The sequence below is a fragment of the Semicossyphus pulcher genome, unplaced genomic scaffold, assembly GCF_022749685.1.
Source record: "Semicossyphus pulcher isolate SPU_LCO1_2020_fin unplaced genomic scaffold, fSemPul1.0.p SCAF_17, whole genome shotgun sequence".
NCBI classification, from domain to species: domain Eukaryota; kingdom Metazoa; phylum Chordata; class Actinopteri; order Labriformes; family Labridae; genus Semicossyphus; species Semicossyphus pulcher.
The window spans coordinates 14,457,531-14,474,186 of NW_027211681.1; the positions used below are offsets into that span (position 1 = coordinate 14,457,531).

Genomic DNA, 16,656 nt, shown 5'->3' on the forward strand with positions numbered 1-16,656 from the left:
ACTGGAGGCTGAATGAATACAATATCAGCATGAGACTGCAGAGGATCAAAGGGTGTGACTGAAAACTCACAGTCTGCAGGAAAAAACAACGACAAAACGCATCTATTGCAGAGAGCCCAAAACAAATCCAGCTTATAAAACAATACAAAATTATATATTTCATGTGTTTTATGCAGAAGTAGCCTGCTGGCTGTGTGAGTTTTCAGTCATCGTGACAAAATAGGAAAAAAAGGTTATTCAAAATAATTTAATGTAAAGGTTTTAAGGAAACACAAGATGGTGACTCAGGAAATCAAAGTACAGAAGGAGTCCAACTCCACAGGCGCCAGTATTTTCCATGAGAAGTTACATTTTATTGGTCTCAATGGAGAAAGTCTGTCTACCAAACCTCCAGGGAGGTCAAAGGTCAGCTACTCAGCAGCACAGCTGGAGCCGCTTATGGCTAATGTTTCTTTCTTAAGGACATGTGCTTCTGCATGGGGATGACTCAGGGCGCTTCTTTTCGCAGAGTCACCTACTTGTGTCTCTTCTCTGTTATCAGCGGATCATTTCCCCGTCTTACCTGCTGGCTTTGAAGCCTTTGAGTTTCTGGACAAAGAAGTTCTCCAGAACCTCGGCACACTGGTAGAAGGGCGAGTCGCTGGGGTTGTAATAGCGGCAGTTGTCGAAGATTTTGGTCATGTCCGCTACGAACTCCGTCAGCTTGACGTACTCGCGCTTCTGTAGCCTCTCCTCCATGGTGGAAAGGTCTGAGAAAAAGAGGATTTGACAAATATATTTGGTCAACAACTGCATGTAATCAAAATGAATACATAAACCATTCAAATATAATTGTATATTAAAACGTCACATATGTGGAAGAATCAGATAAATTTCCAAAAATCAGCATGTCTGCTTCAAAGTAATTGCAGCTCATGTGGAATGTGTTTGACAGACAATCAACTCATTGCTTTTAATGTGACAGCAAGAATTCAAAAACCCTTCCAGCTTTAACCTCGACTTCCAGATCATTAAATGGGATCTCACCAATCTGCCATTCCTGAGGAGAGCGTCATTATCTGAGCATCAAATGTGCCAACTCTGGATCTCCCATTATAAGGCGCCTTCAGTGTCACTAATCTGCTTAAATCTACTTAGAAACTCAACAGATATAAGATTTAGTTAGCGAGGAAGCTAACTGGAAACAGCATATAATCTTCTGCTGCTGGTGGTTTGCTCTGCACGACGCCCCCGGGGCTCGTTTTAAACAAACATATCCGACTCATAACAGCTGCCCCGGGGCTTACAAACCTCATGGTCAATATCAAAGACCTCCTTCTTCTCCGTCATCAGATTTCATCTCAAAAACCCTCCAAAAACTACCAACAGCCAAATGCTCCTTTTTTTTTTTTAATACTTTTGAAAACCAACAGGGTCTTTTTCTTGCGGTGGAGGGGAGAGGGGAGGACGAGAGTTTCCAGGAGCGGGCCAACAGAAGCTAAGTGTGGAGCTGGTCCCTTTCCACAGGGAGCCCCGCCGGCCCCCGAGCAGCTCATTAACGGTTTGTTTGTGTGGAAGTTCAAAAAGGCCCTGCTGACGTAAGTCCCCATTTACATGGCCGGTTTGATCTGAGTTGGAGGGCTTCCTCCCTGCTGGCCTCCTTGAGGCTGAGTTTTAATGTTGAAGATATAGAGACGGGGTGTTACTTCCACTGAGGAGCTGCAGCTTCATAATTGCCCAAAGCGTTTAGAAAATGAAAACAGCACTTTCATCAACCTGGAAGGAATCCAACTCGAGTCTCTGGGATTCAGAACTGGGTCTCTGCTGACTACAATAGTCTTTATATTTCCCTACATCGCCACAAAATGCAACACTGAAAGTATGCCAATCCAAAAAAGAAGCCTGGACAACTGCAGTTATTTTGACTGATATAATCCAGGCTGTTCACTTTTGTGTTTGTGTGCTGTTACACCTTCATCCACTCACCCATTGGTTCCTTAATAACCCTGTAGTAGTCCGGGGCGTCGTTTGTGTCCACCGGCTCCAGGAACGGCCATGCCATTTTATGTGCCTGCAGAGGAGGGAGGGGCCGACAGGGAGAGATGAAGAGAAAGACAAGACACTTGAGAAAGCTGAAACCAATGAAGAAAAACAAACAGCACTCTAAAGATGACACTGGAAGCAGGTGGGTCAACACAGATGTTCCCTCTTGCTTTCTCCTGCGCTGCTATCTCTCTCTGCCTCCTTCACACATACGCAGACGGCTGGAGAGAGGAGGAGAAAATAAGAGAGAGAGAAGAGGTAGGAGGAGGGAAAGAAAAGAGAGGGAAACTAGGAAAAAAACTCTGAGGCCGGGCAGCTGTCCAAGTAGCGCTCTGGGGAGTTGAACCCATCAGATAAGACGGACACAGAGGACTTTTGTTTGCTGCTCTTACGTTGCAAACGGCCGACGAGGGGCAGTGTTAGTGTTCAGGCTATCGTGTGCAATAAAGCTACCACTACAGTGCAGCATGTTTTGGTGAGCAGAATTTCCCTTTACTACACCTTTGATTCCAGGTTAGTGAAATTATCTCCTCTTAATGAATTTTTTTTCACTCCTACATCCCTGCACACTGAAAGCATGTGTGTTTGTGCAGCTAGTATTAACCTCCTCTATACCTGTAACGAACGCAGAGTTCTCCGCAGGCCCTCGTAGTCCTTGTCAGTGAGCGGCGTGAAGACCGTCATGGCGTCCTCCGTTGACTGACACTGTGGACACACGTATTCGTCGATGTGGTTGGCCTCGCTTTGCAGGATGCCCACACAGCGACCGTGGTACCAGTTCTGACAGCGGTCACAGCCGATGTAGAACCTGGGAAGGCAGGAAAGACTCACGTTTACTTGTGATGTGGGACCCTTTGTACTGGATTTCACTGTATTTTAATGTGCTTATAAATACAGAAACAAATATTACAATACTAATCAAGAGAGTAGAGACGGTAGGATCATCATCTTAGTGCTCACAGTATTAACTACTATCATATTTGCATAACTTGTACTCTTTTACGCATCAGGCTAGTTTTGCGGCTCCTTCCAGCGGGAGGGCCGCAATGCACGCTGGGTGTTGTAGGAATGTAGAATGGGCGAAACAACCAACAGCTTTGACTGACAGTGGCTTTTTCCAGGGGCGAACTGCTCCTTTAAGTAGCATCACAAACTCTTCTCTGATTTCAACTGGAGGTCTGTTTAAAATGTGTTACTATAGTGTATTATAAAACCATTCTATTATATTTTCAATGCTAATCATCTTAGTGCTGACTGTATTAACTACTATCACATTTGCATAACTTGTACTTCGAGAAAATTATAATCCAGTTTTGTATTTAAAGCAAAAGCACTGATGATTTAACGTTTTAAGCAGAGTGAGGTACACACACACACACACACACACACACACACACACACACACACACACACACACACACACACACACACACACACACACACACACACACACACACACACACACACACACACACACACACACACACACACACAAACACAGACAAACACACTCTGCTGCAGCTACTTACTGGGACTCGTCGTACGGTGTCTGACAGATGCAGTACAGCTCCTCTGTGCTGCTCTCCTGGCCCCGTTTACACTCCACACAGATGTAGTCGTCCATCTTCTTGGCCTCCTTCTCTGTGATGCCCACGCAGTCGCCGTGATACCAGTTTGTACACAGGTCGCAGCCGATGTAAAACCTTTACAGAGAGAAAGGATACAAAGATGTTGTTACTGATGTTTAACACGAGACAGCGACTAGTAAAGCTTCGGTCAATGTTTTTAAAACATATCAAAGAGGGTGATGCTTTTTAAAATTAGGCTGTCATGAGGATGGACAGGGTTTGATTTGCGCTGGAAGGTGGACTTATTTGAATGACTTTTGTTTAATAGTGAGTGGAACTGGGTAAAAGCATCATAAGTTATCATAAGTCGGTTTACGTTAATATGAGTGTTTTTAGTTCATCATACTTGGTCTCGTCGTAGGGCGTCTTGCAGATGCAGTAGAGCTTGATTTCCTTCTTGCTCTCCTTGGAGCTCGTCGTCAGAATCATCTTCTTCTTCTTGGACTTTGCCGATGTTGCGGTCTCCCTCTCCTCCTCCCGTTTCCTCTTGTGTGTGGAGGTGACGGCCGTGGTGAGTTGGTGTTGAGAGGAGATGCCGTGTGTATGTGCGTGTTGCTGCTGGTTGCGGGCAGCGGCGGCGGCAGCAGCCTGGGCGGCCTGGTGGGCTGCGGCCTGAGCCCTCTCCTTCTCCCTCCGCATCCGCAACAGGTCCCTCTTTAGCTCCTCCTGAGGAGTGCAATCCAAGGACAGATGGATTACAATGAGATGAGAGGACATTAATAAGCTGATTTAAAGGGATAAAGGAGTTTCCAATGCTGAGTAAATGTGTGTTTATGTATTATTCATTCTTCATTAACTTTTGTTTTAATGTACCTCCTTTTAAAAACGTATTTGTTGGCTAGTATTTGAATTGGTCTTGTCCCCCCTGCATACCTGAGCCTCTAGCTGAAGCTCCTTGTCGAGCAGCGCCCGCTTCTTTAGGATCTCCATCTTGAGGCTCTCTTTGTGTCGGTAAAGGAGCGAAGAGAGCTTGCTGGCGTTGGCTAACCTCCTCTTCGCCTCCACAACCTCCTCCTTCTTCCTCCTCTTGGCCGCCTGCCTCTCATCCTTGTCTATCCGGTCCAGGATGAACTTCATCACCTGGTTGCATACGATCATTCTGGACAGACACAGAAGTGAAGATGGGACAGGATTAATAACAGACTTATATCCTCTTGACCTTCCGAAATGTGCAGAGGATTATAAATGCATATTGTCAAGCTGTGCCTAAAAACACAGCTTAAAAATTATTATATTGAATCTAATGAGGACCCATGTGAAATAGGGCTGTGGCCTGTGCGCTGTGTTTCTTAGGACATGAAACACACACAACAGTCCTGCTGAGAGAGAAGGATAAAAGAGCAGGGCGGGAAAGGATTATCACATATCTGAATCTTGAATTCAGAGAGTCACAGAGGAAGAAAGTTATCCCTCTGATACACCAGTGGGCAGGAGCGGAGTATTAATCCAAACAATGCTTCAATGTTTCAGAAAGTACGACACGCTCGGCTTTTTGCTGCTTCAAAAAAAAAAAAAACCCTCGATTTTTCCACATGTAAGAAACGGCCGTGCGTGTCAATGAACAATGAAAGCATTTCTCTCAATGCAAGTCCTCGAGGCAATCGGGTGGCTCGGTTGTGTAAGCTTTGAAACAACAAAGTCTTGTACTTGTATCTGATCTCCATCTGGCTCATAATCTCTGCTTTCTCTTCTGTGAACTCTCAACTCAAGACTAAAACGCAGAAATGAAAGCTTGCAAACGCACAAGTTTTCTTTTCCAATAACTGTCATTAGTACTGCTTGGAAATGCTCGGGGGTTACATGGTTGTAGCTCCTAAAAAAACAGACAAATGTGAAGACTTTTAATTTACAATTAAAGACAAAGCCTAAAACACGGCTTCTGGGGCAAAGCAGTTGTGTCATCATCCCTGTGAGAACCAAGTCGTGTTCCTAGGCCACGTGTCTTACAGATGTTCAAGGGCCGGTTGGTTGTCCAGTGTTTATTTGTGCGAGACTCTGTGCTTCAGTAGCTGGGGAGCGGAGTGAATGGAGAGAGATGGATAGATAGAGGATGTGTGGGAAGCCGTACTGCTCTGCTGAGGGACGAGGAAAGGTCATATGTGACAACTCAAGCAAATGTAAATGTACATGCAGATTTAGGGTCGTGTGTAGGATCCTTTACTGTGTTATGATTTGAACTTCCTGCAAATCCAAAGGAAGTGAAAGACATATTCAGCAATGAAGAATTACATTTTACAGTAAAGCATAATTTACGGCTCTGTAACCCGAGTAAGTTCACTTGTGTTCGCTAACATTCACAACTAAGATCGAAAATCGTTGCTTCACGTTCAGCAACAGACTTCTGCTTTCAGTGTGTGTGAACAGCACACAAAGACGCAACCTTGGCTGCTGAGGTCGAAGACGGGCCAGGGGGTTCTTACACCGAGGTACACAATGCAAATGCAGCGAGAAAAGTGGAGGAAGCTCATGAAACAGGACATGCAAACTCGTGCGAGCTGATGTCAGAGGCCGGAGGATTTTTACTGACAGTAAGTCGTGTTTTGGAGGAAAAGCGAGAGAAAGGGATGACATGAAGAAATGGAAAAAGGATGAAAAATAAGCGGCGAGACAGACAACAGACGGAGCTGCAGTGATGTCACGGCAGTCTGGGTTCGGTATTTCAGGTTTGTGTGAATGGGCACAGTGTTGACACACCGTCTGTGGACATAAACACATGGTTGTCAGGGTCACCTGTGGGTCAGAGTTTAATCTATCTATACCATATTAAACAGGGGTCCAGGAGGACAGAGTTTCTGAACAATCTACTACAGTTACTTTTGTTTTTAAATGCAAACGACTCTGCAAACAGAATATAATTGTACCTTTTTCGAAGCAGAACAAAACCCTGTGCTTTTTCAGAAACTCTGTTGGGTAGCAGTTTAACCCCCTCAGGAGACAACTATTGAGAACTGCTCAGCTCTCGATAAACAGCACCAGTACACCAACATTATATTAGTCACAGGGGTGATACTAGGTTAAAGCAAACCATCTGTATCTGCAAACCCCCCAGAACTCAAACTAAAGCAGTGCACGTGGTATTACTAATGAATAGAAGACTCTTTTGTCAAGCTCATCAACTTTTTATATAAAAGTTCAAACACGCAACAAATCATGGAAGGATTCTAAGAGCCCTGTGTGAATTTATTGAACGACTCCTCTCTTTTATAAGCGGGTTTGCCTTTGTGTTCCTGCTTTTAGGATCACAGTGAGAACACGCAGCTGTTGGCAGTCACACACCCAAATGTTCCCATGCTTGTGTTGTACCTCCTCATATGATGTCGGATAAAAGTGAAACACAGAGGAGAGCAGAGTGTACGGACTGCCGAAGTTAGGATGTTACAGCTCCATAGGCTCCCACGCTGGATGCATAGGAAGGCGTCAATTCAAAGAGCAGATGTGAGTACTTTTCACATCGACAGAGACAAGCTTAACACAAACCTCTGATTCTCTTCTCTCTCTGCAGGCGTCATGGTCTTCTTCTGCTTCAGGTGCTCGATCACAGCGTTTTGTTTCATCACCACCTGGAACACAAACCGCATGTTTGACAGCAGAAACAGTCTGAGAGGTTAAAAACATTTTTGACTTTAGTGAGGTTTAATGCAACTAAAATATATAGAAAAATGTGACCAGGAAGTAAAGTATAGTAGGTAAAATATATACTTAAAGACAGGTGAAAACACACACAGGCACAATGGAGAAGCAGCAGCATTAAACCCAACAAACAGAGATAAGGCCCGAGCAAAGGGAGGGTTGGAGGATGGTGACTGTTTATGTACTGGTGGCAGCAAGAGCACCAGCCTTGGATTGAGATGGACGACCCTGCTACGGACACGCTCACACACCTGCTTCTGAATGATGTCGCTCTGGCTGGCTGCGTTGAGGGCTTGCTCCCTCTTGGCTTCTGCAGCTTGTCTCTTCTTCTGCTGCTGCTGCTCTCGGAGCTGCTGGATCCTCTGGAGCTGCTCCTGAACAGAAGCTGCCTGGATGGTCACTACGTTCCCAATCTGCGTGGAGAGCATAGTGGGATAACTTACCAAAGTTTGTTTACTCTCTTCTTACTGTGTGATGAGTTTAAGACTAATTTAACAGTGTTGACCAGTCAATTGATAAGGTTAATAATGCAGTTTGATTTTGAAATTCTGGCCTTTCAAGACATCATAGTTTGTCCATTTAGAGAAGCGGTTTAAGCATGTAGCCAACACACTTCTTCTTATCTAATTTTAAAGGATCAAAACATCTGAACAAGGCCCTATGGAGGTAGTACAGGTTAGAGTCTACTTTAGAAGCCTTGCTGCAGTACCTGTCCTCCCTGAGCTGAGGTGGTCCCGGTCTGTTGTATCTGGATAGGAAGCTGCAGTTTGATGTGCTGTGGCAGAGAGCCTCCAGCCTGCTGGGCCTGCAGCTGAGCCAACACCTGCAGTCACAACACAGAACATCCACACATTTAACCACACTGTAAAGAAAACCAGGGTCTTTATATAGAACTTCCACTAAGAAGAGAAAGATCACACTACCTGCTACATTACAGGCATCCTTAGTTTAACAAGGCAACACCTTAAGATAGGCTGTTAAGCAAGCTAGTTATAGATTCATCTACATTTATGCCTTTTTAGCCCTTAAAGTAGATGGTGGTTATGTTTAGTGTTACCATAAAGGTGGCAATGTCTCTTTGCTAACCATACCTGTACCTGCTGTTGCAGTCCAGACATGCTGATGAGCTGGGGTGTCTGCTGTAGCTGCAGCTGGGCGGTTCCTCCCTGCGTTTTCACCTGCAGCGAGGTAGGAGACTGGATGGGCATGTGAGCCTGTGTCTGAGGGGGTAACTGGCCCTGCGGGGTGGCTGAAGAAGGGGTGCTGGTGGTGGCCAAGGGGGTCGCCCCTGCCTGGATTGGGGCTGCGGCCTGCTGTGCAGGCTGGGCCGGGGTTTTGGTGGAGGAGGAGTTAGGCTGGGTGGCTGGAGAGAAAGCAAAGCCTTAGTGAATTCATCTCTACATCTGCAGTGTTATTAGAAGTCTGTCTATTGACTGTGAATCCCCTAGTTGAAGAGCATCAAGATCAGATCAAATTTCACAATTATTATTATGTTTTTTCCTGAACGTTTGTGCTCAGTTAGATAAAAAATAATGTCTTCTAAAATGCCTGTTAAGTTATCCATGCTTGTTTCTTATCATACCTGTGCTTGATGTTGGTGTTGCAGCTGAGGCTATGGGTGTAAAGAGGAATCGTTGCACCTGACCGTTGGGCAGCGCTGCCTGCATGAGCTGCTGACCGGGTCCTGGGATAACGGTGACGCCTTGAGGTATAACCTGCAGCTGACCGGTGGTCTGACCCTGACCCTGAACCATCACCGTCAGAGCCTGTTGGGTACCACCCACACCAGCCTGCCGATCCACACCTGACCCCGCCTGCTGCTTCTACGGGAGGCAGAGAAGAGAGGGGAAGTTAGTAAGTGAATAACGTTTTACGGACCGTACGATGTGCTATGTTCCACAGGCAGTTTTTGGTGTCTCCCTGTCTAACCTGTGTGAGCTGGGTGAGCTGTGCCAGAGTGAGCTTAACCTGGCCTTGCCCCTGTGCCCGCGGGGTGCCGGGTGGTGTTTGGCCTGCAGCCTGCCCTGCTGCATTGGGGTTGGCCGACCCCTGGCCTGTGACAGTCGCGACAGGGCTGGCACCAGATATCGCAGTGGAAACTGCCTGGCCCCGAATGATCTGCGTCACTACTTGCTGTCCGCCTTGACCTGGAACACAAAGGTGTGAGATGGCAAATTTAACATCAGTTAGAAGAGCAGATTCAGAATTTGGGGGTAAACCTGGAAAACACACATATATACACCAACAAGCTGACTTGCAAAGAGGGGAAGAAACTGTTAAATGCTGATAACTTTACTATGAATGTGCAGGGAGAGGGGGAGTTGCTATACATGCCACTAAAAAGCATTCAAACTCTCAGGAAGACTAATTACCTTGCTGGACCACAAGAGGAGTTCGCAGTATCGTCTTTCCCATTGGTCCTGTCTGCTGGATCGGTGTTCGGATCACTGTCATTCCTGGACGGATCTGAGTACCCGCTGCCAGAACCTAGAAGGATATTTTCATGAAGAAATCAACGACATTGTTTCAAAGATAAGATCTGACAACAAAACAAAACTGAAGGCAATAGAATTAAATAACATAAAAGACATAATTATGAATAGTTCAGAGCAGGGAGGCAGACGTACCTGCTGCTGGGAGCCCGGGGTATTGGGCCTGATGTTTAGCGTGGTGGTGCGAGGCTGGAATGTGGTGTAGGTCTGGGCACCGCCTGCTGTGCTCGATGGGATGATTCCCAACACTTTCTGCTGAACCACACCTGCAGAGAAAAGAGAAAGATACCAATAGGTGCATGAAAAGACAAGAGACAGTTCATGTTTGAAGTTTCAAAAAAGGTCAGATACGAGATATAAAGAAATTGTGAGCTTATATTTTAAGAGATGTTGGAGGGATAATATTTACTTGTCAAAAACATGCCTTAACAACATCAAACACATCCACCAACTAAATCTTTAAACGCTCAAACATCACTAATACAATAACTGATTTGAAGAGGTGCTTACATGTTAGCTTGTTACAAGAGAGCAGTTGTACAGACGTCCTTCCCTGACACAATTAATTCATTATTTGTGGCCTTCCTTGCAGCTTTTGATCACAGCGATGGTAAATATTAGTCGAGCAGGTAAACAAAATCTTCAAAGGCTCACTGAAAGCTTAGTTGGGTTTCCCCCAACATACCTGACCCCCCCTCATAAATTATGCATGAATCAGATCCTACTTTTGAACTTTCATCTGACAAAGGGAGCGTTTCATATTTGTTCACCAGGCTCTGTGCCTTAATGAGCTCACGTGAAGCCGGTGGCAGAAATGGAAACCATGACTGTCGCGCTTTTTCCTCTGCTGCTGCCTCTGCCTTCTCGCTGCGGTTTTTCAACCGCAACCGAGCAGGTAAACCTATACATCAAGGGTCTGCCTCTTCAAACAGGGACGTTAAACCCGCTCGTAAGACCAGGGGAGTAGCTGCTCTGGTCACACACATCAAACATGCCGTTTCTATGGACTGGCTGTTTGGAGGTCGGGGAGTTGGGACTCCGGTGAGTGGAGAGGTACGCTTTTATTCAAAAAGACGGAGGGAAAAAAAGAAACATGGAATCCCGCTATAGAGGGCTACCTGTCTGGGAAGCAGACCTCAGAGTAAACTTGTTTTCCTGCCTGACTTCCTTAAGGCCTTCCAAAACAAACAGGGCGTCCAACAGTCATGCTGGATAAATACACATGTCCATTAAATGGTTACACTCCACCTGAACTTAGTTTCTCCTTCATGGCAACTTCAAAGGTAAGAAAAATCACCTTCTTTGTAGCACTAGTGAATACAAGTCTCTTAAACTGGTGATTGCAATGTTCTATAAAAGTTAAGCTGCATTAAATTATACATTTACTGTGCATCGAGATGCATTCCTTAATGCCATCAAGGTTAAAGGTTCATTTAAAATATTCACTTTTTTTCTGTGCATTAGTTTGTTTATACATGTTAAACATCTCTTCAAGATGAACCTTTCCTTCCCCATGATTTTATATTTTGCACTGAAGCATATTTTCAGATTGAAGTTGCACATTTTATAAAACATTAAGCGTCAACTAATTGATTTCGTAAATGTTGAATAACCCACACGAGAGCTGTCAACAGAGCATCTCAACATGACGGACCACCTCTACTCAGAACCACAGACAGAGCAGGTGTAGCTGAGGACAAACCTCATCCCTGATGTCAATATTGACATTTCAAAAAAGTTCAAAGGCACCTAAATTAAAATAGAACAATCCTGAATTCTCACTCTGCATTTAGATCCTCAGACTCAACAAGTCTACCGTCTATAAAATCATCCAACCAAAATAACAGCTTTCTATTGGAATAGCATGACGACAGGACACCATCAGACATGATGTTCCACCAAACTGGTCTGCTGACTCATGAGGTTGGGCACGCAGCGGGTACCACAATGGGTTTGGTGCAGACCGGACTGCAACAGTAGCACAAACACAATGAGAGACTGGCTGCTTCTGTAATAGTAACACACTTTTACAAGAACAAGCACAACATAGAAAGCCGGACTTAACAGCTCATGTTTAAAGATATATAAAATGCTCTGCTTGAAATAATAAATTGTGTCTGATATGTTTTTTCTGCATAATACGTTTAATTACCTTGTAAAAATCCTCCCAAGGCATCTCCTCCGTCTCCCTCATTAAAAACTCTTCAATCTGCATTGTCCCCGCCCACTATGCACATTTTCAACCATCCCCTCGTCGTCAAAACAAAACATCTCCATTGTTTAGTGGAAACTTGTTGAAACTTAGCTAGCTTAAAATGTAGTAATTAGTAGTAGTAACGTTAACGTTAGTGGTCTGTAGTGAATTTGCAAAAAATACGATGGCAGTTAAAGCTGGCTCACGCATCGCCAAAGTGGTTGCCATAGGTTACACATAATGATATGCATAGCGTCACCCCTTCCATTAACGGGATTGGCTCCTTAGGTTTGTGACGTTTTTAAACCTGCCAATCTGAAAACGTGTTGTTCAGCCTGTCCTTGGTACACTGCAGTTTAAAAGCAGACAGGCCCAGCCATGGAGATGACTGCTTATGTTGTCCCTGATATGTCTTGTAGCACATGAGACACACCACATGGAGATGTTTACAAGGTTAAACACTTGATTTTCTTTAAGCTATAATCAGAGTAATTTAATCCATTTTATTAAAATATATTATTTTAACTTATCTTATAGCTGATTTTGTTTTAATTAATGTTATTCTATTATTGAGATAGCAACAGTTTAAATGTAAATGTAAAGCAGAAAGTTCCAGGACAACCAACAACATGACTTGAGGACAAACTGAAACAGGAAAATTCAGCTTACAGTAAATCACTAAATACATTATCAGGGATGAGGGGCGAGAATTCGGAGGTCCGAGATGAGGTTTAATAAATTCCTTCATGTGCATTTAATTTTAAGGTTGTTAAAATAAATGGCTGCATTAGGAACGTGTGACAGCTGTGTGACGGATTCATGACGGATAGAAACCAGCATCCAAACACTTGTGGCCTATAGTTAAGTTATGGGCCTTTAAAAATGACCATCTACTCGTGTACTTGGCTCACTGACAGCAGCAATAAAGGACAGAGGAATGTCTAATTTGTGTCTAATTTGTTGACTTCAAAATATTTGGGCCTGTGGTTACTTGCACCAACAACATTTTAAGATGAGTGAAGACAGACGGAGCTCTTCTAGAGCAGCATGCGCGTGGTTGGCACACCAAAGTGCTTACAATGGCATCCAATTAACAAGCCGCATCTAATTCGGCTCCTTTGAAAGTGTTGAAAAGTCTCAGCTGTGGGTCTGAGGCGAAGGAATGAAAACACAAACATACATGCATCCTGAGACGGTGGTGGATGGAAAGAAGAAACATCTACACTGAATATATGTAACTTGTACCCTCCGGCTTCCTCCAAGGTGTGACTTATTAAAACCCGCCGTACCTCCTTGTGAAGTTGGCACGTTGACCGTGACGATCTTGCTGTTGGCGGGCAGCGGCAGCTTGGTGGTCACTACCTTTCCACCCACTGAGGTTCCCGTAATCTGGAAGGTGTGCCCACCAGACGTGGCCACGGTGGTCTCATTGCCCGCTCCTGATAAATAAAACCAATTAGAATCGAGTGCCTTTACCGAAACTACAAGTACAACAACAAATACTAGTACACTGTTCTTCCCTGCTGCTCCCCCAGAAGAAGAACAAAACTGCTGTTAGCTTGTTAAATTCCTACCTTGTGTGCTTTGACCCTGCTTGACCCAGGTGGCAAACGACTGCTGGAAGTTTTTGTTCTGTTGGAATGTAACCGGGGTGCCCATCTTAGTGGACAGCACCACCTTGGTGGTAGGGGTGCCCTGGCCCGACAGAGAGCCGACGATGACTTTGGGCGTGGCAGCAGGAGTAGAGGGAGTTCCTGCTGGAGTTGCTGTGACTGAACCGGGTTTCTGCTCCAGACGTTTCTGAGATGATATACAGGCCAGTCAGTCTCAGTTGTGTAGAAATGAGTAGTTACAGTGGTATAGATCCGTAAAGACAGGAATGTTCGGGGGTTTGATGCCTGATCATATGACACTATCAGAAGAAATTAATAGTCTAATAATAATAATGATAGTCTGCCGTCTCGGTCAAGTTTCCATTCATTGCTCAAAAAAAGCACTAAGTGTGTGTAAAACCAAATAATAAGACACTGGGTATTTTATATGAGTCTCCTGCTATATGTGGGTTTTTTTCTCCCACAAAAAAAGATGTAAGCCTTAGTTTGTGGAACCCAATTTTTAAAAATGCTTTTAAAACATATAAAAAGCAATCAAACATGTTGTGAAAAGACAACTGAAGTAAACCACACTCACCTTGGCCTGCTCTGCTGCTTGAGCTTTCTCTTTCTCCACCCTATAAAAGCAAAAATAATTCAATTAAAAAGTATAATAAGTAGGATTTTCCTAGAAAAATAAAATATAGACTTGTACAACTATAATATATTATAAATCATCACTTATGGGCCTCTATACTTGTGTTGGTCAGTGTGTGTGCAGACTCTTGTGAGACCCTTCCCTCTGCATCTATTCTGTTGTTTTGCTTTGCACGGAAAGTTTTCAGGAGGGGCGCTGTTGTAGTTCCCTGAGCCAAATACAGCGTATATGTGAGCGTGGGAGTGGCTCAAATTAGCGACTGGGCCCCATTCAGACCGGCGAACACGGCGAAAGAGCGATGCCGAGTCGGCCTTCTTTCTGTTGGACAGGTAGGTACCTCAAACCGGGTAGGACAAGCTAACTGGCGGTTAGCATGCTAGCGCAACGGAAACCGGCGGTTAGCTTTCTAGCGCAAAGGTAACCGTTATGCTGTCGGTGTTAGCTCGGCGGGGTGGGAGGGTTCTCGCACGAGCGCGTGAGAGCGAGCTTCTGGTGACGAAGAGCCCAGGAGGAGGGGCCCAGTTTGAATGTGTTGTTGACAAAATGCAAGGAAAAATCCTACTTATCCTTATCCTACTTACATTTAAGCTTTCAAAACAGCAAACATTTTAGACAAAGAGAAACCTTAAAAAATGGATGACAGCTATAAGAAAGGTAAAATGATTTAAATTATCCTACAGTAGTTCCATAATTCTATTATGATGATGATAGGGTTGATGAAAAGGTAAATATTCTGGAGTAAAAACATTTTGAACATCCTCCAGCCTTCTACCGTCTTCCTCTCGAGTTTAACAAGTATTGTTCTATCATTCTGACATAACATGCTTGACCCTCTGACCTTTCTGAGAACGCTCTGATCTCCCAGAGGTCCAGCTCCTCCTCTGCAACCCAGGTCTCGATCACGACTGGGCCTGTCTGCTTGTCGGGCTCTGGTTTCTTGGGGCGCAAGGCACTGGAGCGCAGCCCTTTCCTCTGAGGGGTGTGGGTTTCTGGGAGGAAAGATAAATACATTATAGACAGAAGGGTTGTTTAAATGTTGCATGTTTTCACTTTGTGTTTTGCTGTTAAAAAAAGATAATTGTAAGTGTGTAACCTTTCGGAGTCTCAGGAGCCCCGAGAGGACAGATGATCTTGCGGATGCAGTACTCCGAGCGAATGCCGTAGGGTCCCACGTCTCGGCGCTTGATGATCTCGGTGGTGGTGATTTCAGTATCTGATGTCTCTGTAGCAATGAGTGGGGATAGGGCTGGGTTTGTATGGTGATGAGGAGGAAAGCCCGAGAAGATGGAGGAAATGCACTCCAACAGAAAAACAGCGACACCAAAACGAGGCTGAAGGCTGGGTCTTCTTTTAGACAGCCTTTTTGTTTGTTTGTTTCTCTGGGCCAACAAAGGTTTATAACTAAAGTTTCTAGCAAGTTATTGAACACCTGGTTGAAGCTTTAATCAAACACCTGCTGCATATTTCACCCACAATACCAGTGGGACTATGAATGAAACAAAAATCATAGAAGAAAGTTGACGGCACAGAAACATCCAAAAATATCCACTTCCATGCTTCATATATCAAACCCCACAATTAATCTGTCACATATAATCCAATCCTAAATTTGCATTATTCCCCTAACCCTAACCCACTCTCCCAGGATGAATGACACCTGAATTTGGAGGTTTGGAAGGGACGGGGGGGTTGTACCTGTACGTGTGGTGCCGACAGCAGCAGATGGTTTGACGGCCATGTTGTCCCATCTCAGAGAGGCCCACAGGAGCCTCAGCATCAGGCTCACACCAGCCAGAGACTTCACCGTCTGCAGGCGATACCTATAACGCAAGCCAGGGATTAATTTATTTAGATATGATTGCATCGAGAATATTCATCAGATTGTGTGTAATGTTTTCAACTTTGCATCTATGCATAAGAGAAAGAAAGAAACACAGAAATGGAAATGTCTGTTGTCATGTAATTTTAATCTTGAATATAAAAATCGCTGATAGCTATAAAACTTGTTCTGCAGCTATGAGCTGAAGGAAGGGTTTTGAAGTTTCCAACTGCTCCGATCTGATGCAGTTCATCAGTGCTCGGTGTTATAGAAAACACGTTCGCAGCACGGTCAAAGAACAGGAAGAGGCAGAGTGAAAACAGTCTGGGGTGATGTTGCCTTCCCCTCATGACAATTTCCATGAAAGAAACATGGATTGGCTGTAATCTCTGTAATCTTGTATGCTAATTTATGTGAGAAGAAAAATGATCTAGGACTACAAAAGCACATAAACCAACATTTCTAACTCACAAAGTTCAAGGGGAAGCTTGTGCATACTTAATTTGGTCCTTTTTAATTTGATAAATAGTTTTGGCTGTAGCAGTCTGTTCTAACCATAATAATAATAATAATTAGTCGTTATTATTTTAGAAGAAATATTCCTTCCGTGCATCACTTTGG

General features: G+C 44.4%; 1 protein-coding gene across 2 annotated transcripts in view; it reads right to left on the reverse strand.

Annotated features, from left to right (window-relative positions):
• The window catches only part of LOC138594261 (nucleosome-remodeling factor subunit BPTF-like), a 42,232-nt gene that overhangs the window by 4,451 nt on the left and 21,125 nt on the right, over positions 1-16,656 (reverse strand). Inside the window, exons 16-35 of one of the 2 annotated variants that reach the window (XM_069665298.1) lie at positions 15,912-16,036; positions 15,310-15,462; positions 15,055-15,205; positions 14,157-14,196; positions 13,541-13,766; positions 13,256-13,405; positions 9,908-10,038; positions 9,653-9,767; positions 9,210-9,427; positions 8,863-9,103; positions 8,378-8,643; positions 7,990-8,103; positions 7,532-7,693; positions 7,128-7,210; positions 4,524-4,749; positions 3,997-4,316; positions 3,552-3,725; positions 2,638-2,830; positions 1,966-2,050; positions 563-749 (exon numbers count right to left, since the gene is read on the reverse strand). In XM_069665298.1, coding sequence (XP_069521399.1) covers positions 563-749; positions 1,966-2,050; positions 2,638-2,830; positions 3,552-3,725; positions 3,997-4,316; positions 4,524-4,749; positions 7,128-7,210; positions 7,532-7,693; positions 7,990-8,103; positions 8,378-8,643; positions 8,863-9,103; positions 9,210-9,427; positions 9,653-9,767; positions 9,908-10,038; positions 13,256-13,405; positions 13,541-13,766; positions 14,157-14,196; positions 15,055-15,205; positions 15,310-15,462; positions 15,912-16,036 — 3,360 coding nt within the window. Of the gene's footprint in view, positions 1-562; positions 750-1,965; positions 2,051-2,637; positions 2,831-3,551; positions 3,726-3,996; positions 4,317-4,523; positions 4,750-7,127; positions 7,211-7,531; positions 7,694-7,989; positions 8,104-8,371; positions 8,644-8,862; positions 9,104-9,209; positions 9,428-9,652; positions 9,768-9,907; positions 10,039-13,255; positions 13,406-13,540; positions 13,767-14,156; positions 14,197-15,054; positions 15,206-15,309; positions 15,463-15,911; positions 16,037-16,656 lie in introns of both variants that reach the window. The other variant, XM_069665299.1, reaches the window with a different exon arrangement.